Source organism: Aricia agestis, chromosome 11 (assembly GCF_905147365.1).
Source record: "Aricia agestis chromosome 11, ilAriAges1.1, whole genome shotgun sequence".
Taxonomy (NCBI): Eukaryota; Metazoa; Arthropoda; class Insecta; order Lepidoptera; family Lycaenidae; genus Aricia; species Aricia agestis.
The window spans coordinates 16,741,122-16,763,214 of record NC_056416.1 but is presented as its reverse complement, the minus strand read 5'-3'; the positions used below and the strand labels follow the sequence as shown (position 1 = coordinate 16,763,214).

The 22,093-nt window shown below is 36.5% G+C and overlaps 1 protein-coding gene across 1 annotated transcript; it reads right to left on the bottom strand.

The window, feature by feature from the left end:
• Positions 1–159: 159 nt before the first annotated feature.
• On the bottom strand, positions 160–16,647 carry LOC121731871 (kynurenine 3-monooxygenase). The gene is made up of 10 exons (XM_042121545.1): positions 16,481–16,647; positions 15,785–15,854; positions 9,641–9,834; positions 5,873–5,921; positions 5,279–5,366; positions 4,378–4,549; positions 1,704–1,955; positions 1,243–1,473; positions 714–875; positions 160–289 (listed from the first exon to the last, which is right to left on the bottom strand). The coding sequence occupies exons 1-10, from the start codon at positions 16,544–16,546 to the stop codon at positions 218–220; spliced, it is 1,356 nt and encodes a 451-aa protein (XP_041977479.1). The 5' UTR covers positions 16,547–16,647; the 3' UTR covers positions 160–217.
• Between the last annotated feature and the right edge of the window lie 5,446 nt (positions 16,648–22,093).

The following is a 22,093-nucleotide window of genomic DNA, read 5'->3' as shown; positions in this document are numbered from 1 at the left end:
ATATGGCGATTATAATAATAATTAAAACACTAGTAAAAGATAAAATACTAAGATAAATTTATTTAATGATCGTTATGTAAATACTTACTTATTATTATCTAAGTATAAACTTATAATAAAGTATAAACTTATTAATTACATGTATTATTGTTAATGTAACCTACCTAATAAATAACATAAGATTATTGGCAGTCACAAATATAATACAAAGCATCACTCAAGACATTTTCATCGCAATCACAACGCAAACTAATACGAAAATGAATAGCATCATCGCGATCCTTAGTACCTGAAAACAGAACGAAAGGTTATTTATAGTTTTAATTATTGAATGGATCAGGAAATGAGCAGTTAATTTTTTTATTTTTTTTCTGAACGTTGAAACGGCACCACCATGGTGCCTAGATCACCTGATGGTCGGCGAGTGGCGACTACCACCGCTCCAAAGTCAGGAAGTCATCCATCTTACCTTGTCCTGCCACTGTCTGTTCCTGACGCACTGGCTGTAGGGCACCGTGGAGAAGGTGAAGGAGTTGTACAGGGGCACCCACAGCTCCGGCATCAGCGAGAACAGGAAGTCGTCCGTCTTACCTTGTCCTGCCACTGTCTGTTCCTGACGCACTGGCTGTAGGGCACCGTGGAGAAGGTGACGGAGTTGTACAGGGGCACCCTCAGCTCCGGCATCAGCGAGAACAAGAAGTCGTCCATCTTACCTTGTCCTGCCACTGTCTGTTCTTGACGCACTGGCTGTAGGGCATCGTGGAGAAGGTGACGGAGTTGTACAGGGGCACCCACAGCTCCGGCATCAGCCAGAACAGGAAGTCGTCAATCTTCTTCCGGAGCCGGTACGACGGACGGGTTACTAGATCCCGCATCTGGTTGTTGGAGGGTTGAAAATCGAGTAAGTAAAGTATTGTTTCAAAGCATAGGTTTTACTAAACTGCATTTACTAAGTCGCCAGAATCGATAACGGTATAACCACGAAATTTTTTGAAATTATATTTAAATTTTAGAATTACTCACTGTTATCCCGAAAAAGCACTAAAGTCTTAATGAGAAACTACGTCAGTGGCATAATTTTTAGTCTGGTTAACTGGCTGTCTATCCAGATTCTAGAGGTATATGTTACTCGTGCAAGAAAATCTTGTTACCACTAACAAACAAGTAAAATGGAATTGCATCATTAATTTCATATGCGAGTGAAAGAAACAGCGATAGGTCAGACAGGAGTGTAAAAATTACCTCAATATAATTATACATGGCGAGATCAGATATCGCGAAGGTGTCCCTCCACCGCGTTTCGGAGAACTCCGCCAGGATCCTGGCGAGGTCATCATCGTGCTTCGTGAACAGCTGGTCCAGGATGGTGCAGTCCTCGAAGCCGGCGTTCATGCCCTGCCCGTAGAAGGGCACTACCGCATGCGCCGCGTCGCCGATGATGAGGGCTTTGTCGCTTACGTGGTAGGGACGACACTGGGGATTTTGGTGTGAATTAGTAAAGTTTTGGAGGATCGCAAATCAATTTTAATTAGATACAATCTATTTTCTCTCGTAAGCAACAAAAGAAAGAATTCTTTGAGTGTTTGTTAGCTGCGGAAGTTATCATTGAATCAAGTTTATCAAGTGATGAAAAAATTGATGAGCCACAGTTACCTACCTCTTCAAAACTTTTGCTAAAGAGTCCAAATAGCAGAAAGACAAACCTTAATCGCAACTAAAGGCGACGGCTTCGTGCTAAAGAAGTCCTTAATGAGCCTCTTCTCTCCAAACAAACTGATGGAGTCTTTGAAGTGTTTCTCGAAGAAGGTAAGCAACTTCTCTTCTGTGTCTATAAGGGCGAAGTTCTTGAAGGGCATGAACAGCGTGACGGTCCAAGAGCAGTCCTGGTTGGGGAGGGCTATCATCATGAAGTTTCCTCGCGGCCAGATGTGGAGGTAGTTGGGGGGCATCTGAAACTGAAACAAGACTCTAGTTAGTTTTCGAGATTATACCACAGAATACATAGTTATATAGGTGCTATCTTGCGTCTCGAGTTTGCCCTTGCGGGACAGATACAATCTGTCCAGCATCCCTCTCTCCAGTTTCTTAAGCACAAGTTTACAAATATGTAGAGGGTCGTATTTGTTTATGATTGTCCATGTTATAGATTAGAGCTTAGCAATCCTGGTTATCTATCATGGTCTGACATGGCCTTCAAGTGTGTAAATCATGTGCATTATACCGGGTAAATAGAAATGCAACAGTAATTGATAACGTAAAATTCAATTATTATTAATTAATGACTTATTAATACGGCCAATTACCTAACGCTAATTCCATCAATAAAATGCAGGGCCTCTTGTCAGGAAAAAGTCAACGAGGAGGTCAAATTCATTTGAAAAAATTAATGAGATCAAATAGGACGACTGGACACGATGTTCTTCAAACCAGTCGATCGTTTAAATGTCGAAATACTAGATTCCAAAAAAAATAAATTAAAAAATTTCGCATACCTAGCGATACGATTTTTAAATCGATTAATATGTCATAAAGTATACTTAGATAACATTATAAGTAATGTTTTAAATAGATAGTTACTTAATCAGATGACGCCCGCAACTCCGTTGCGCAGAAATTTGTTTATACGGGAACCGTACATTTTTCCGGGATAAAACGTACTTAATATATTTACTTTCCCGGGACTCAAACTATATCTAAAGTTCACTCGGCGTAACTGGGCGGTAGCGGTCCTTGACTCCCTGCCAAACACTTGTAATTTTCTATATAATCCGCGATTGACAATAATGTGTCAGATGTTGTCAATCGCGGCTTTGTATAGAAAATGACAAGTTTTTGACAGGGAGTCAATGACTGCGACCGCCCAGTTGCGCCGGGTGAACTTTATCTGAAATTACAAAATCGGTTCAGCGGTTCTAGCCTGAAGAGGCATCAGACAGACAAAGGCACTTTCGGATTTACAATATTAGTATGGATAACAGCTAATTTCATTCACAGACTAACAAGGTCATAAATAAGCAATGACTTATTTTGCCATCCATTTATAAAATCCAAAACCAGAAGCACGTGTCATCGTTTCGTTAATTAAGAATCGACAAAATTACTGATTAGTGATAATCCTTTGCCATTATTTGTCAATAAGGTTAATTAATATGAAATAATAAACACATACCTTAAACAAAACAATATAATACTAGAGTCTAGGCTATCTACGTAATATACTGAACAATAACAGCGTTAGCTAAGACTTTCAAGTCTCAGGTGAAATGGTTCAGGCGAAGAAACTCCTTAGACATGCCCATTCGACACGTGGATCATTTTATTCAATCATGTGATTAGAATTTAGATTGATTATAGCAGGCCAAACGAAACGATTTTATTGGTTTTTAAAAACAACTTTCTCGCAAGTTGCAACACATCTCCCGGGTCCCGTTTTTACCCTTTGGATAAGGAACCATAAAAGGGTAAAATTATTATCAATCTTTGTTATTATACTATGCTGACGCGGACGAAGTCGCGGGCAACGGCTAGTAGAAAATAATTTCTTGCTATATTGTTTTCTAAGGTATTTTAAAATAAAAATTACGCCTGCAAAAAAAATTAGCAACAAAATTATTTTTAAAACGCTTGATTAAAGTTATGGTCACTGAAAAGTGTCTTACACTACATGATACTAGTTCAGAATAATATTCTACAAATTAAATTTAAATATAAAACATAACAAAATAAGTAAAGTGAGACTAATTTTTAGTCCACTTTGGTACCTGGTACCTGACCAGGTGTCACAGTTAGAGCTACACAAATTCGCAGGTATTCTAAGTACACGAGGCACTACCAAGAACCTATGATTTCATCCATCAGAAAGTAAGTTATGTCTTATCCTTCTGGGATCCAGGTCTAAATAGGCAAAAAGGGACTTACGTGGTGTTAGAACATCAATGACGCTATTCCTGTTACTCAGAGACATTTCATTATGATGAACCTTCAATTTAATGAAGAGTTTGACAGATAATGCTTATGTCAAAATTTTGAATTAAGTAATTATATTAATGAAGAAATTAATGTTATACTCTGGGTGCGGCCGTTAGAGTTGTTAGTTTGAGTTAGTAAATTATTACTATAACACAGATTACTGTGCTCTTAGTTAAAGTCCCTATCTCCAACCAGTGGCGGGATAAGACCTAAAGATGTGTGCAAGATATATCTAGCGAGGCCTCTTAAAATATATTATTTTGCGAGGCCCCATGATGGATCACGCAAGAGGACATCAAAACGAATCCTAAAAAAACCTCGTTGCCCAAAGGGCGCGAGGCCTCTTGGACCGCGAGACCGTGGGCGGTCGCCCACGTCGCCCAAGCCTTACGCCGCCTCTGCACTCACCCCATCATCATCCCCCGGCGGAATGAACAGCTCAAGGTATCCGTGCTCTATGTACTGCTGGCTGAAGTCGAAGAGGGGTTTCTTCATCAGGGCCTTGCGCACCGCCGAGAACGCACCGTCCGCCCCCACCACTAAATCCGCTGTCACTTGCACCTTCTCGTATGTTTCTGTTCTGGAATTATATTATATGTATGTTAGTAAGGTTTAGAGCCCCCGCAGGCTGCAGAATTTTTGCCGGTCGGCCGATAGTTTGATCAGTACGAACTACGAAGAATGTATGAAGGTGCGCACACTAAACGATTTGTATCGGCCGATAATAATGTACTGAAACCCCAACTTGGTCAAACTACCGGCCGACTAAAAGTATGTAGTCCGTGGGGGCTCATATGGCATGGTGTAGCCTGTAGGTAAGTTATGATATTAATAGATTGGTGTCGGCTTATCTTCGTTGTTTGCTCAGATTATGGCAAGCCAATGTAAATCACTATCTGTGGCTAGGCTTGACATAGGCCGAACAAAATACGTCGGTTCTTGTAGAAAAAAAAATGCACGAGCATTTTCGGAAGTAGAGGAAAAGCAAGGTTTGTGTGTGACTACGGACTTAGAGCGAAGTTTAAGAATTAAGATTAAAGATATTAGATATATACGTACTATCAGAAAAGTTGATTCCTAGGCAGATAGACGTCAAACCTAGCCGACAGCTCACAATGAACACTGAATTGACATGATCCGACCAAATGACGTTGGTCCGTCAACTGCCTAGGAATCAATTTCCTCGATGGTGCATTACATCATAATCAACTATTGTATCTATCTATAATCGTGATATCTTTATCGATTTTGATTAATTGATATATAATTAATTAATTACTGACGTGCGATCCAATATAAAGATACTTACTTGAGGAAGGTCAGTGATCCTTTTGACAGATCAGCTTCCGATAACTTGTGATTGAAATGCCTCTCCATGTTGATATATTTCTCTGATTCTGAAAATAAATTAAAACAGTTTAACGTCTGAATATAAAAAATATATTCTTCGATATTGTTTTTCTTAGGAAATACATATTATCATTTAAATTTGAATGTAGGAATCTATTATCTAAACTAGAAGTTCCACACGGCCTGCGTAAATAAGATATTTTACAGACAAATTAGTCCTATGATCCTTCACGTGGTCTACTTCTTATCTGTGCCAAATAACAGAAAAAATGCCCCAGTATAGTTCGTGAGATAAGCCCTTTCAAATAATTTCAACCATTTTCTCTACATTTTTCTCTATTTCTTCACTCCTATTAGTCTTAGCGTGATAAAATATAGCCGACAGCCTTCCTCGATAAATGGGCTATCTAACACTGAAAGAATTTTTTAAATCGGACCAGTAGTTCTTGAGATCAGCGCGTTCAAACAAACAAACAAACTCTTCCGCTTTATATTATTTGTACCTATAGATTAACGTTAACGTTATCGTCATTAATAAAAGCATTATTCTTACCTTTGAGTAAAATTGAATTCAAATAATTTCTCCCAACGGAGTAAATGCACTGAAATAATAGAGATAAAATTAGTCACGCTCCTATGTAAAGACAAAACAATTTGAGAGATATAATAAGTACTAAAAACAAAATAAAATTATATAATATTTAAGGGGGTCTCCTATACATGACACCATGTATAGGAGCCCCCCATGATTTTTTTACCTTTGTTGCTCAATATCAATAATGGCAACTATCCCGTATTTTCCCTTTGGGTACGGAACCCTAAAAAATAATTTTCAATTTTGTTACTAGTCGAAGCAAGTCGAGATTTGAGAGAGATCTATAGAAACCTATTATATATGTAACGCGGGAGAGCCATGCTTTGGCACGAATGGGCCGGCTCGGCCGGAGAAAAATTACGCTCTCATAGAAAACCGGCGTGAAACAGCGCCTGCGCTGTGTTTCGCCGAGTGAGTGAATTTACCGGAGGCCCAAACCCCTAGCCTATTCCCTTCCCTTCCCATCCCTACCGTCCCCTTTATATATTACCCTATTCCCTCTTAAAAGGCCGGCAACGCACCTGCAGTTCTTCGCGGAAGTTGCTTTCCATCAGGTGACCCGTTTACTCGTTTGCCCCCTTATTTCATAAAAAAATATATTATAAATTATTACTTTAAGTTCATAGTGTAACACAGCTATTGCATAAATCTTTTGAACCTAGGTAACCCTAGGCCCTAGAAGTTATCCTTATCAAGCCTATAAAATATCTAGGGCAAGGAGATAAGAATTGCTACTTCTGTAAGGTTATCAATGTTGTTTGTTAAATAATAGATGCAAACAAATATTTCTGACCTTCAATCAAATTGGCCTGCGTGACGTTAAGTAGAGACCTATATTACACTAGATGATGCCGTCAACTCCGTTGCGACAACATTCGTTTATCTCGCGGGAACCGTACATTTTTCCGGGGTAAAAAATATCCTATGTCCTTTTCCGGGACTTAAAGTATCCCCATATAAAATTTCGTCAAAATCGTTTCAGTGGTTTAGGCGTGAAGAAGTAACAGACAGACACCCTTTGCATTTATTATAATATGTATTATTAAATATTAAATAAAGTATGGATATAAGATATTTCATAATATTATATAATATGTTATTTTGTCAGGCTGCTGGCGCTTTTACGTGTAACAGAAGCACGATGAACAAACAGCTTAGTAGTAATTATGCAATTTTATTTCACTACTACAAGGATACATCACAGTATAATATTTATAGTAGCAGGACACCAGCTCAACAAGAGGACACGCTTTGTGCGCGTGCGATGTGATTTTAGATCAGATGTTCCCAAACTTATTTTGTCTACCGCCCACTTTAAGAACAAATTATATTTTAGCACTCCCATTGTTTCAATTTAAAATGCATCCTGATCAAATAAATCACCCCCCAAGCCTCTGCACAACGCCCCCATTTTTTTCCGGGTCTCACACCCTTCAGACCTTCAGCGCCCACAAGGGGGCATTATCGCCCACTTTGGGAAAGGCTGTTCTTGACGATGGCGACGATATTGTATTACAAAGTGTGCACGTAATTCACATAATTATGGGCACAACACGCCGTTTACATGTGACATGAAATAATCGACCAAGTGCGAGTTGGACTCGACACGAAGGGTTCCGTACTATTATAGAGTGTTTTCGTATGAAAGCCCCCCTTAATTATTAATTTTATTAAAATTTTACTATTGATTATTAAAGTTATATATAAATAAAATTGAGTATTTTGTGAACATTTCAGGTCATTTCAATCTCAAAACATTTCAACCTTGGCCTCAGTGATATTGAGCAAAAAATTGCAAAAAAATCACATTTGTTGTATGGGAGCCCCCTTAAATATTTATTTTGTATTGTTTTATAGTAAGTATGTGTTGTTATAGCAGCAACAGAAATATATAATCTGTGAAAATTATATCTCTCTAGCTATTACCGTTCGATACAGCTTGGAGACAGAGAGACGGACAGATATCGAAGTCTCAGTAATAGGGTCCCATTTTTACCCTTTGGGTACGGAACCCTAAAAAGATGTGCATTTACTAATAATAGAAGGTGACATGTGCAATATTAATGGCAGCTCAATATGAATTAGATGGTAGAGCTGTTTCTCTACACTCTGAAAGTACACGCACAGAGAAAAAGAATAATCTTTTTCTCTGTGCGTGTAGCAGATAAATAGATCTATTTGATACACTGTGCTATCATAGTTTACAAGCATTTCCTCCTAATAAGTGTAGATTACACAAATACAACCAAGCCAAGTGCAAATGATCCGTCACGATTGGCTGCTCTTTATCTTATTACACCCTTCACTGCTATATTATCTCTTTGTTTATCTCATTGAGGTTTCCAATTACTTATGTAAATTAAGCTAACCAAAATCACTAACCGTCTTTTAAGAGGATACACCAGGGGCTAGAGAAATGAAAAAAAAGTACGTGTAATATCTATAGCTGTCTCCCTTACCTCAAGCCTATACCGCAGAACGCGATAGAGACAATTGCAGAAAATCAACGATTCGTTGTCCCCTGATTCCTTCTCCAAAACTAAACCGATTTAAGTACTTTTTTCATTAAAGATTAAAGAAAGGCTTGAGCCGTGTTCCTATGTTTTTTTTTTGTATAATCTAGCCAAATCTGTTTTCTGGATGTTTGAACACAGCGGAAAATCTGGCTACTTTTTTGGGTTTTTGAACTTTCATATCTTATTTAATAATTAAATTATGAAAAAAAAGAAAACATAGGGACATTGTATTAGTGGCAGTAGATATTCAGGAAAAAAATTATAACTCTACTAGCATTATGCAGGAAGGAAACAGGGGACAACGTTTGTATGGAAAAAAGGGCGGTGTGGACTCCTCTTAAGCTTCGCTATAGTCGGGTAAAAATATGTATAATAATAAACACGCTTAATATAAAGGGGAGCAACATACAAACATAGTAACAGGTGAATTAATTAAAGCTTTTAATACACACAACACGTGAATGATTGTTGTTGTTATCCTCTAAATCTCGTTCTGTATTTATTTTCTACTAATTAAATTTAGTTTTGTAAGCAAGTTTGTCGACCTAAAAACCTATTTTTATGTCTTAGAATTTTAAATGCCTTGTTGTTTTGTTTTGATAGTAACCAATAACATTTTATTTATTCACATATTTGTTAAATGTCATCGTATGGTTCCTTTAAGCTCTAATTCACCTTCGTTAAGAAAATAGAAAAACTATAATTTAAAAATATAGGTACTGAGTAGGTATATCTAAAATGTATATTGTATAGAGCTCCCCTAGAGAGGAGTTCTACCAGCTACTCTTTTATGGAGTTCGGGTCGCGGTTACTGAGTATCTTTAAATTGAGCAGCAGCAGTCGCAAAAAATGCCGATTACATTTCAAATTATACAGTGTGTTAGTGTAAACACCGTTATCCTTGAAACCATCAAATGAGCCCGTCAAAATGAACAACTTTTTCTATGAGAACAATGCTGGGAACTCCAAAAAAAATGCCGTCTTCATACCCATACGGATGCCCGGATCGGCAATTTGTATGGATATGAAGACGAATTTTTTTGTGTTCCCAGCATTGTTCTCATAGAAAAAGTTGTTCATTTTGACGGGCTCATTTGATGGTTTCAAGGATAACGGTATTTACACTAACATCTTGTATAATACTAAGTCAGTACCGTAGTGCCTATCAAACGTGACATGGCAAAGAGGGGGTCAAAAAGTAGCACCTTACCTGATTAGTCCTACTGTCATACGGTATTTCATAAGTGGAGCCATCAGGTCGGTGGATCATCCTGCCTCTCATAGGGATGCCGTGGTGGTTGATGATGTGGTCTTCCACCCCTACGTCTCGCAGCGCCTGTCGACCCCGGACCGACAGTGCCAGGTTGATGGAGCGACCACGCACTTGGGGGGTCTTGCGGATGTCTAGAAAATAGGTGAAAAAGTTAGTTATTTTTGTGATGTAAGTAGCATTTGGATTGAATGTCCAAAATTACTATTTTTTATTAGACTGCAGTTAAACTTTACTCCTAGCCCCATTAATTAGTAAAAGACGAACAAAAATTTTAATTGAACCAACCATATTTTACATAGGATATACGTCAACAAGAAATAGATCATGTATTCACAAAAATGTATTCGGAAATTGTTTGTTTACATAGGTATACATTATTATTATGAAATATTTAATACATAGGACCTACAAAAAAAGGAAGATGCACAAAAACGTGAACTCAAAAAGGGTCTTGGTTACGTAGTAAGTAAATAAGTACTTAATACTCCCCACACTGGTTTCGGTGACGGTGGCCGGTTTCATTGAAACCAGACCAGGTACGCAGGAGTAATTTTATAGTGCCCAGGTGTGTGTGCAGTACACAAGAGCACTCTCTATTCCTTTACTCTCATAACCCAGTGGGACGGAAGACCGACACGACCGGCGAGAGATCAGGCGCAGGACCGAACTGTACATGCCCATCCGACGCATGGATCATCTTACTTGTCAGACAAACAGCTGATCAGCCTGCATTGTCGTAACCAAACTTGGAAAATAACATGTTTCCAACGCGGGAATCGAACCCACGACCTCCGAGTCAAGAGCTGAGCTCTAGACCACTGGGCCACGGAGGCTGTCAAATAAGTACTTACTACGTAACCTAGACTCTTTTTGAGTCAACATAATGCCTAGACCACAGATTACTAAATAGTAATATGTGATCTAGGCATTATGTTGACTGGCCAATTCGACTACATAGCTGCGACGTACCCTCTCTGTGTTACTGTCACAATCAGGATTATCTATTATTATTTTTGCTGACTCATTGAGCACAAATTAACAGGTATTTATTTATTTATTTTATTTTTTATTTTATTTTATTGGGAAAACTTACAGCACATAATTATAATGGTAATGATACAAATTATATAACGATATGCCAATAACAAGTTTTCGCTGGTAAGAAATAAATTTAAGCTAAAATTAACATTTCAAACATAAAGTCCTGACGAGATACAAATCACTTACTTACTTAATAAGTACTTACATGAATTGAGGTAATCTAAAATTAATTAAAATGTAAATTACTATTTAAGCAAACTACCAAATTTGTTAAATTTTATATAACACGAAATGGTTGAGAGATTAAAAATTGTTAGCTAATGAAGCAAATAGTACTCAATATAAAAATAAATTATACATAATTAAACATAATTAAACACACAGCAGATGGTACGATCCTTTAGTATTTTACTTTTACGATAAAAAAAAAAAATCAATAAAAGTAATTCAATACACAAATTTTATTTATTTTACTTAAAGAACGTGTCAGTCATAAGCTTTCTAATTTTATTTGGTTTTAGGGAGAACATGTCTTCAAGTGGATGGGCAATTAAAAATCTGTTAAAATGTGAACTAGACCTAAGTATAAAAGAATTTTTACGGTAGTATGTGTTGTAAGGTGTAACATAAAGGGGCATAAAATGACGAGCGTTTCTACGGGGAATATTAATATTAAATCTATTAAGTAAATCTGGGGAATCTATTTTATTATTTAGAACTTTACATGAATAAGTCAGGTCAGCTATATGTCTCCGGTGGTACAAGGGGAGAAAATGAAACTTTTTGCACCTGGCATCATAATCATTTAGAAAATGGTTGCACTTAAATTGAATAAATCTGAGAAACCGTTTTTGTATGGACTCAATTCTATCGATATATATGTTGTAAGCAGGGTTCCACAACTCCGAACAATACTCTAAAATACTACGAACATACGCACAATATAGTATTTTTACTACTTTGACAGATTGAAAATTTTTACACGATCTTATGACAAATCCCAGGGCTTTTGAGGCTTTTTTAATAATATAGTCGATGTGCTCATCAAAGATCAATTTTGAGTCTACAATAACTCCAAGATCCCTTATAGATTTCTTGATATCGAGGACCTTGTTCTTAAGTTCATAATTATATTTAATTAAATTTAGTTTACGACTAAAGTTGACGACAAAGCATTTAGATACATTAAGATCCAACTTATTAAGTACACAGTAGTCACTAAATCTATTTAAGTCCTCTTGTAAAAGGTGACAATCATTAAGCGAAGCTATATTTTTCAATATTTTTGTGTCATCGGCGTACAAAAAGAAATAAGAATGACGAAAACAGGAGGAAATATCATTGACGAATATAGCAAAAAGTAAAGGTCCTAACAGGGAGCCTTGAGGAACACCAGAAGGTACGAATATCCACCTAGAAATGAACCCATTAATAGCAACGGCTTGGGACCTATTACAAATATACGATGAGAACCATCGAAGAAGGTTTCCGTGTATACCCGCATAAGCCAACTTTTTGAGCAGGATACAATGATCAATACGATCGAAGGCTTTGCTAAAGTCGGTGAATATCAAATCCACCTGAACCCCTGAGTCCATGCCCGAGCTGACATGGTCGTAAGTTAGAAGAAGATTAGAGGTTGTTGAGCGCCCTTTTAGAAACCCATGCTGCTCTTGTATAAACCAGCCTTTAAGAGCAGAAAAAACTTGTTTATGCACAATACTTTCAAAGAGTTTAGCGAAAATACAAAGTTTTGAAATCGGCCTGTAGTTCTGGATATTTCCCTTGTCTCCTCCCTTATGAACAGGTGTTATAAACGCTGTCTTCCAAAAACTCGGCACATATCCTTCCTTTAATGATCTCGAAAAAAGTATGGCGAGGGGGATAACCAAACTAGAGGCGCACTCAACAATTAGTAGAGGTGGAATATCATCTGGCCCAGCACCTTTATGTAAGTCAACCGACTTTAGCAGCCTTAATAATTCGTCATGATCTATCCTTACGTCCCCTACGGAGCTGTGATGCAAAGTGTGCTCTTCGGTATGTGAGCCACTAGGCGTGGTATGAGAATCCAGAAAGTTTGCGTGAAAGTAAGTTGCAAACAAGTTGCAAATTTTTTCGCCGTCATTTGCTACTTGCCCTTCGTAGCGCATCGTAGAAGGAAACATGGACGGGGTTTTGCGGTTGCCCTTAATAAAATTCCAGAAGAGTTTGGGATTACTGACTAAAGAGTTCTCCATGTTACGTATATAAGAATCATAGCACGCGCGTTCCAATGATTTTGCTCTGCTCCTAAGTAGAGAGAATGTAATGTAGTCACTGTGATTCCCATATAGTTTAAATTTACGGTGGTATTTGCGTTTCTCTCTTAAGACTTTCTTAAGAGCCGAATCATACCACGGTGGATAACTGTTCGGAGAGATAATTTTATGTGGTATATATGTGTTCCGGAGGTCATAAATAACATCATAAAAATACTTTACAGCATCATCCAAACTCTTAACACTGAGGCATTCATACCAGTCCACTTTATTTAAGGAAGAGCAAATTAGGTCAAACTTACCACGATTGTAAAAATATTTTACACGGGTTTTTGATTCCAGATTACTTTCCAAACCCTGTGTAAGCTCAATACATAAAGACCGGTGGTGCGGCAAGTCATCTGGGACCAATGGGTCCTCGCAAGCAGTAACAGTCAGTTCACAATTAGTGAAAACTAAATCCAAGAGTCGGTTGTTGTGATTGCGAACCTGGCTGCGTTGTGCGAGATCGCATTGGGCCAGGGTATCAAGGAAATCAATGTGGCTCCTAGTGAGTGATCTACCTGGAATAATATGGTGCCCCCCTTGATCATCCCAGTCTATAAACGGGAGGTTGAAATCTCCTGAAATCACAAAGGTATCATTTGGACAATTATTAATTATATTAAAAAGGTTATTGGAAAAAGATTCAAGCTGAACATTACAACTATTTCCTTCATTTTGATTGCATAGATAGAGAACGCCCAAATGAATGGTATCAAGAGATTTATCTCTAGTAGTTATGGACACCCAGAGGTCCTCAGCTGTGGTATGCCATTCAGGACGGCCCGTAGCTTCAAACTCCCGGCGAACCGCTAATAGGACACCGCCCCCTAATGATTGTTTGGTTAGAGAGTAATCTCTATCCCTCCGCCAAACAACATACCTATTATCAAACAATTCCTCGTCCATTATACCCTCTAACAGCCAGGTCTCCGTAATAGATATAATATCGTACGAGTTGAGGCAAACATTTCTCTTAAAAATATCTGTTTTGGAACGTAAGCCTCTCGCATTCTGGTAAAATATGCTTAGTTTAGAGGTCATGATGCAAAAAACAATAATAAACTAGTAATAAAGTATAACAAAATAAATAAGGAAAATTAATTGTTATACAACCTACTATGTCATGTGCCCTTGTTAAAATAAAATATACTATACTCAGTTTCAAATCAAGCATAGTTATTATTACATTCATATTGAAATAATATAGTCCAGTTCTTATTATGAGAAATATTAAAAAGTAAAAATTTAGGGTATTCATTGAATACATAACACAAGACAATATATTTAGAGGCAGAAAACTAAACATCTTATCATTAGCATTACAATAATTACATTTATTTAAACTTTGAACGTAACATAGGACATACGCGTAATAATAAATTGTTATTCTAAAATAGACAGGCGTAATTATAATATAATTATGAACTTCTTGCAATCTTTGAGTATGCCATAGGACCAACACGTAATAATAAATTGCTATTCTGAAATAGACAGGCGTAATTATATAAATAATAATCTTGCAAAGCAAAAACCTGTGCTTTGATACTTCAAACAACATATAAAAAAAGGATTTAAAGAGTGAAAATAAAGCTATATTAGTTATCGAAGCTTCTGCATGAGTATGAAAGAATTGACCTGAATTGAATGAATTTGACCGAAGGTATCCACTGTCATCGGTTTTTGAGCGTAACATAATATTATAATACAATGATAATACATGCAAATATCTAGATAGGTGTATAAATAAGCTAGATATATAAATTAATTTTTTTTTTATTTTTTTTATGTAATAAGGGGGTAAACGAGCAAACGGGTCACCTGATGGAAAGCAACTTCCGTCGCCCATGGACACTCGCAGCATCAGAAGAGCTGCAAGTGCGTTGCCGGCCTTTTAAGAGGGAATATGGAGGGTAGGGAAGGGAAGGGAATAGGGGAGGGTAGGGAAGGGAATAGGGTAGGGGATTGGGCCTCCGGTAAACTCACTCACTCGGCGAAACACAGCGCAAGCGTTGTTTCACGCCGGTTTTCTGTGAGAACGTGGTATTTCTCCGTTCGAGCCGGCCCATTCGTGCCGAAGCATGGCTCCCCCACGTATAAAATTTAGAGATAGCTGAGATAGATCACTTTGCATACATTGGTGACGTCTGTAGTGACATTAATAAATGAATATATTATAATTATTAGATAAATAAAGTGATTCATTAATATTATATCTAACGACCAAACCCAACGCGGCTTACCCTTAACACAATCCGCCCAAGCGACAAGACTCTACATAGTCCATGTAGAGTCGCTGAGTGGGTGCCACTTTTTGTATATATAAATAGTAGATAGGTATATAAATGACAATCGTATTTAATTTTAAAAAAAAATTAATATCTATGGACGTCACACCACGTCAGTCTGGCTCCGTGCTAAGTACCTAAAGGACTTGTGTTACAGGTAGGTACCAAACAACGGAAATATATTTAATACTTTTATACTATAACATATATTTAAGATTTTTATTATATCATACACATATTTAATACACATCTAGACCCGGGAACATTAAAAAGTTTTTGTACCGTCGGCGGGATTCGAACCCGCGACCTCCGGCTTGAGCTACCAACGCGCTCACCACTGAGCCACAGAGGTCGTTATATCGTCGTATTTAGTTATATAATATGTGTTAACTATAATATTATGTGTTTTATACAATATATTATATAATGTAGTAGATTCAGATACTGACCTTCACGATACTCGTACAGAGAGACTCGGTGCCCCTTCTTAGCCAAATATAGAGCTTCTAAAGACCCCACCTGTTTAAAAAACAAATCACTGATTAATTGTAATGTTTACGATGTAAACATTTTTGAATTTTAATTGAAAGAGGAAAATGTGGAAAAAAACAGGAAAAAATATTTGAAAGTGCTTATCTATCGAACTACTGGAGCAATTTTTATGTTATTTGGCAAAGATATAGAAAGTACCACGTGAAGGGACATAGACTATTGAAAAATGTACGGTTTCCGTGAAATTCCTTATTTACGCGGGCGAAGCCGCACGGAACATCTAGTATTCAATATTTTGACAATTATTTTATTGTGACTCTGACTTTATAGAGCGTTGTAGAAATATTGATTTGCGGGCCGTACATTTTGCCGCACTAAAAGGATTTTCTACCTCGATTCCTGTCAAGGCCCTTAAAAATTAATCCAGTTTTTTTTTCAGTTTTTTACAATATGTAGGTACTTAAATTTAAAAATAATATTTATAATATATTCATTCACACTAAAATACATACTTAGTTATAATTAATAATAACCTTAAAAGTTAGTAGAAACTGGGACCTTTATCCAAAAAAGGCAACCTCGATCTGTAAATTGTCAGTATATAAAATAATTTCTTGTCATGAAAAACAACAAATAACAAAATAAATATTTACCAGCCCTCCTCCGACGATCGCCACATTTAACTTTTTTGTCTTCCTGTCTGTCACTGTGTCTGTCATATTTGTGGAAGTAAAGAAGAATGTGTACTTGTAGTAAAGAAGAGAAATATTCCCAGATAGAACAAGTCGGTCCGTCGTCTATCGCGCGACTAACGCCGCCGCAGGCTTCATCGAGCTACTAAGGATATGACGCCACTATCCTTACTATCGACCTCATTTAGTAATGAACATAATATTTGAACAATACTATAACCATTAAATTATATTTATGACAAAAGGTATCGACTGTACTTAAATTATGTAGCGATTTCTGCGCATTATTTTGTTTCTTTCAGCCAAAAGCACAAAAAATATAATTTACAGGAAGTCGGTTGAAATTTAAAAATAATCTAAAATGTCTAATTAATTTCTAATAGATTTGATTTACTACAACTTATACCAATTGGTATTGGAAATGTTCTCAATTTCACCAAACTAAAATAGATTCCAGAAAAACGTCAATGCCATGCAACGAAAAGTTGTACAAGTTATCACCACTAGACATTGTAATTAAAATATAAAGCTAGACTTTAGAATTGAAATTTTCAACAAATCTTTAAATGAGCATAAACGGTTAAATTATACTTAATTATACGTATATTACGTACAATAGGGCTCTTGGATATCTCTAGTGGCGTGGCGAGTGGCAGATTCAGGCAACACGTGTCCGTCAGAGTGCGATCAGCTGTGAAATACGGTTTACTAGTTTTAATGAAAACACGTTGAAAACGTTAAAAAATGCTCTGAAATAGGAAAATATGGGCGGTACGAGGTACTGTTGTGTTGTAGGGTGCAAAAATTCCCAATCTTCGAATCGTGAATTAACGTTTTATTCGTTTCTGAGACGGAATTTGGGAAACGTATCGAAATCAACATGCCGATTATTAATCATGTTTAAATCTAAATCTCGCATGAATATTTCTAAAATATCACGTGCAAGTTATTTTTAATATCATTGTTTCGTTATGTATAATAATATATTGTAATTTAATAAACGATATAATAAAAAATAACAAATAAAATTATTGTCGGTTCAATATTTCAGAACAATACTTATTCCTTCAATATTCACTTTTGCATTTATACTATTATCATACTAATATACTAATTACTGATATTACTAATTTACTAATAATATTATAAGTGCGAAAGTGTGTCTGTCTGTTACCTCTTAACGCCTAAACTGCTGAACAGATTTTGCTGAAATTTGGCATGGATAACTCCATATATCCTTAAGAGTCCCGAAAAAGGACATAGGCATGGCGTAACTATAAGATCCGGGGCCGTGGCAAATTGATGGGGCTCTATCAGTAAAAATCGTCACGTTAATAATAAAACAATATGTACTTAAAAAATGTTGCCTTTTTGGGCCGGAGGCCCGTAGCATTTTGCCAGCCCTATAGAATTACGCCACTGGACATAGGATACTTTTTGTCTCCGGAAAATGTACGGTTCCCGAACCCGCGCGAATAAAGAGTTATGGCACAACGGAGTTGAGGGGGTCATCTAGTAAATATGTTACATAATATATTATTACATATTAAAATTTTCTTTGATAATGAAATACAATATCTTCATCTTCCATTTTTATTTTGCATGTACGGTTGAATAGTTGCTGAAAATATATTTGTTTACATGATTCAACTATTAATAAATTTTCCAATTAATACATAGCTCCACTTTCACGTCGTACAGTCGATTACCTACTCGTTTGTGGTATTACTTTTAAACGGATGATTCGTTCTCCATCATCATGGATTTCGAAGACCTCATGAACATGATTGCTTTGGAATAGTTTGCGCCCTATAATTTTTAATTAGGTAAACAACCTGTTATTAGTAATAACTAATAAGTAATAGGTAACTAATAAGATGATCTTACAAATAAATAAATACACAGTAAAAAATCATATTCAATGAATTTGAAAGAATATTTCATGATCGTGTATATTTAAGTAATTATAGCTTTCGATACAGATTTTCCGCGGAAAAAGTCTGTGGAAATATTCCGAAATCTAAACTTAATAGTAATTTGGCTCATTACTTTTTATTGTGCTAAAAATATAAACAATTACCAAAAAAGTGCAGTGACTTGTATGAGAATCATATGAGATAAGCGGTCACGAGTTTCCGCCGTCAACCGACCCGCGGCGTTGCCGTAGCTTAGCAACGATATCCAAGAGGCCTATAGCGCAAAATACATCAATGACGGTGACATGCAAAAGCAAATTTCTGAATGCCCAGTAAGTTAGGTCCTTTTGAACATTTATATCACAAAATAGCTATGAATAAACCTCATATTTGTATTACAGTAGACTTATTATGATATTGAAGGGTTATAATATTATTATAAGTATAAATAATTAATATTAAATATATTAATTTTATTACAATAATTATTATGATATCCTACTGTGTATTAATTTATTATAAGATTATATTGTAAGATCAACGGCAAGAACCCACAAACATCCACAACTAAGATTGCGCAGAAAGTTTAAATATCGAAAGTCGGAACTATATAAATGTACAGTTCCGACTTTCGATTTCGGCTAAATAGCCCGCATAAACAGTATGACGTCTCAAAGTACATAATATCATAAACGTATATTATCATAAAGTAACAATTAAAATCCCCACCCATCAAAGTCGTCAAGTTTGAGCGTGAAAAGTAATCAGACAGACACATTACTGCATTTAGAATATTGGTATATCTATAGATTATGTTTTTAAATAAGGATACAATAAAACAAAACTTTTCAAAAACGAATATAATTTTATGGCTTGTATCTTCAAGATTATTTCCTTTACTTGGGTATTTTTAATAATGTCCGTTTTTTCCCTTAACTGTAACATGAAAGACAATAAAACCAACGTGAGATACAGCATTAAATATTCGACAAGTGTGACTCGAACGAGTGTTTGAATAGTTTCGTATAATATTATGTTATTATTATTTATTATGTTAAAAGTTATAACCATTATATTACCTTCTTACTAGATAGCGAGTAAAAAGAGCGAAAATATAATATAAGTAGAGTAGAGAAGACTAAACTAAAATATTACAATATTTTCTTTTTTTATGTTAAACGATGGTAACGGAACTGATACTTATAATATTATAATATAATAATATTTATTACTCAGTAAATTATATTATTTAAATGCTTGTCGCACCAGCGAAAGCTTTTGGTATTTGAACCTAACTGCAAATAAAACACGTTAATAATAATAATTAAGTAATTATTATGTTGTTCTCTCTTATATTTAACTTTACAACAAAAATTTTTCTTCAGGCGTAAAACGAAGGTGACAGCGGTCACTTTTATAAAATACAGCTTGGTAGAGAAACAGACAGACGGATCGACGAATAGCAAAGCTTTAGTAACATGGTTTCGGTTTTATCCCCTGGGTACGCCGTACGGAACCCTAAAAACAAGTTGTTATCGTTAGTCGTCGCATTCTATGCAAATATATTAATAAACACAAACTACATCACAAAGTAACAATAATAATTAATCTGTGGGTTCCGTACCTAAAATATTATTATCCATAGAGTTAGAGTTAATATTATAAATGCGAGTCGGCCTGTTACCTCTTCACGTCCAAACCGCTAAACCGATTTTGCTAACATTTGGTATGGAGATAATTTGAGTCCCGAGAAAGGACATAGGATAATTATTTTTATCCGGAAAATTGTACGGTTCTCGCACGACAAACGAATTGCTCCACAACGGAGTTGCGAACGGCATTTTGTAGGTAGGTATGTACTATGTACTTTAATACTCTCCTAAAACTCGTCTAAATAAACTTATTTTTTTCATGTTCTCATATTTATCAGAGCGATTATAATTGGAACTAGTTTTCCACTTAAGTACATAATTGGAAAAGCTCTCCCTACGAACTACGAACATGTATTAGCATCGAAAACTACATCGAAAACTACATCGAAAAATACTTTTATGGTTTCCTACCCGAGAAGGTAATGGATTAAATTACTTCAGTACTTACCTATATTATAGCAGGACACACACAAATGACATAATATTCAGTTACATAGATTAGGCAACCATACAAATATAGGGTATAACGAGGGTTCGGTATCTGCACGGAATACAATACTTATATTTGGTATATTCTGTAAATGCCCGCTCTATGTAAGCGGGCCAACCTAGACGATTAATTATAAGTATTGCGCAATACCACGTATTGAACAAAATTATTGACCGTCTAGAGTCTAGACTCTAGGGTTAAGTCCGTCTAGCCTTTCAATTTTATTATTGTCAAGTAAATTGTTTAATACAATATTGTTCAATAATATTATTGTAGGTCTAGGCACCCACGGCACAAATCATGACTGTTGTTATCTTAATTAAGGACTTTCTGCTATAAAAATATTCACGACGCATTCGCAGAAACCGTCGTAGGGAACAGTGAATGTTTATTGCATCAACGGCAGATGAAACAGTATATTTATATTATGGAGTTTGATACTTTACTGTAAGTCTGCCGAGCACTCGCTCGCTCACTTTAATGATGTTAATATTATGTTCGACAATCGATACCTACCTGTAGGCTGTAAGCATGTTTTATTAAATCCATCCCAGCATCTCGTCTCTACCTTCTCTCAAAATTTGCCCTTAAAAAAGGATACGGAACCCTAAAAGCCGGCAGTACCGTTTGATCGGAGACGGCGGAATCGACTTCACTATTGCACAATAATATGTATAATCTCGACACAGACCGGTTAACACTAATAGACGAATTCATCGACGTCCATAGTCCATACTAATATTATAAATGCGAAATTGTAAGTATCTGTCTGTTACCAAACCGCTGAACTATAAATATAACTATAGGTATAATCCGAAACTTTGAGCCCGGCAAAGGACATAGAATACCGTCCCACGAGATTAACGAATTCTGGGGATGACTGGCAAGTGGCAATGGAGTTGTGTGCGACATCTAGTCTAGTAATAATATTAGAAACGCCAAAGGCGTTCACGACCTCTGTGTGTCAGCGCTTAAGCCGGAGGTCGCCGGTTCGAATCCCGCCAACGCGACGGAACAAAAAGTTTTGAAAGTTCCCGGGTCATGGGTGTGTATTAAATATGTATAAACTATAATACCTATAATAAAAATCTTAAATACATGTATAGTATAAAAGTACTAAATATTATTTATTATTTACGGTCAGGGCCCCCGTAAGGGCTACTGGCGCCTGTGTATAAAAAAAAAGATTTTGGCGCCCCTTCCGGCAAATTTTTTGGGTCTTGGTTTTTGGCGCCCCTAAAGATGGGAATTTGGCGCCCCTAGAGGATGGCGCCCGTGTGCATTGCACACATTGCTCATATGGTAGCGGGAGCCCTGTTTCCGGTGTCTGGACGTACCTGTAATACAAGTCCTTCAGGTACTTAGCACGGGCCAGACTGACGTGGTGTGAGGCGTCCATAGATCAAGAAAAAAATGCAGTCTTTCAGTCCATTGTCTCTTCACTCTAAAGGGCCCCACACATTAACAGGTCACCGGTAGGCCGTCGCGTCGTCTGACAGTCAATCGGAAAAGACCA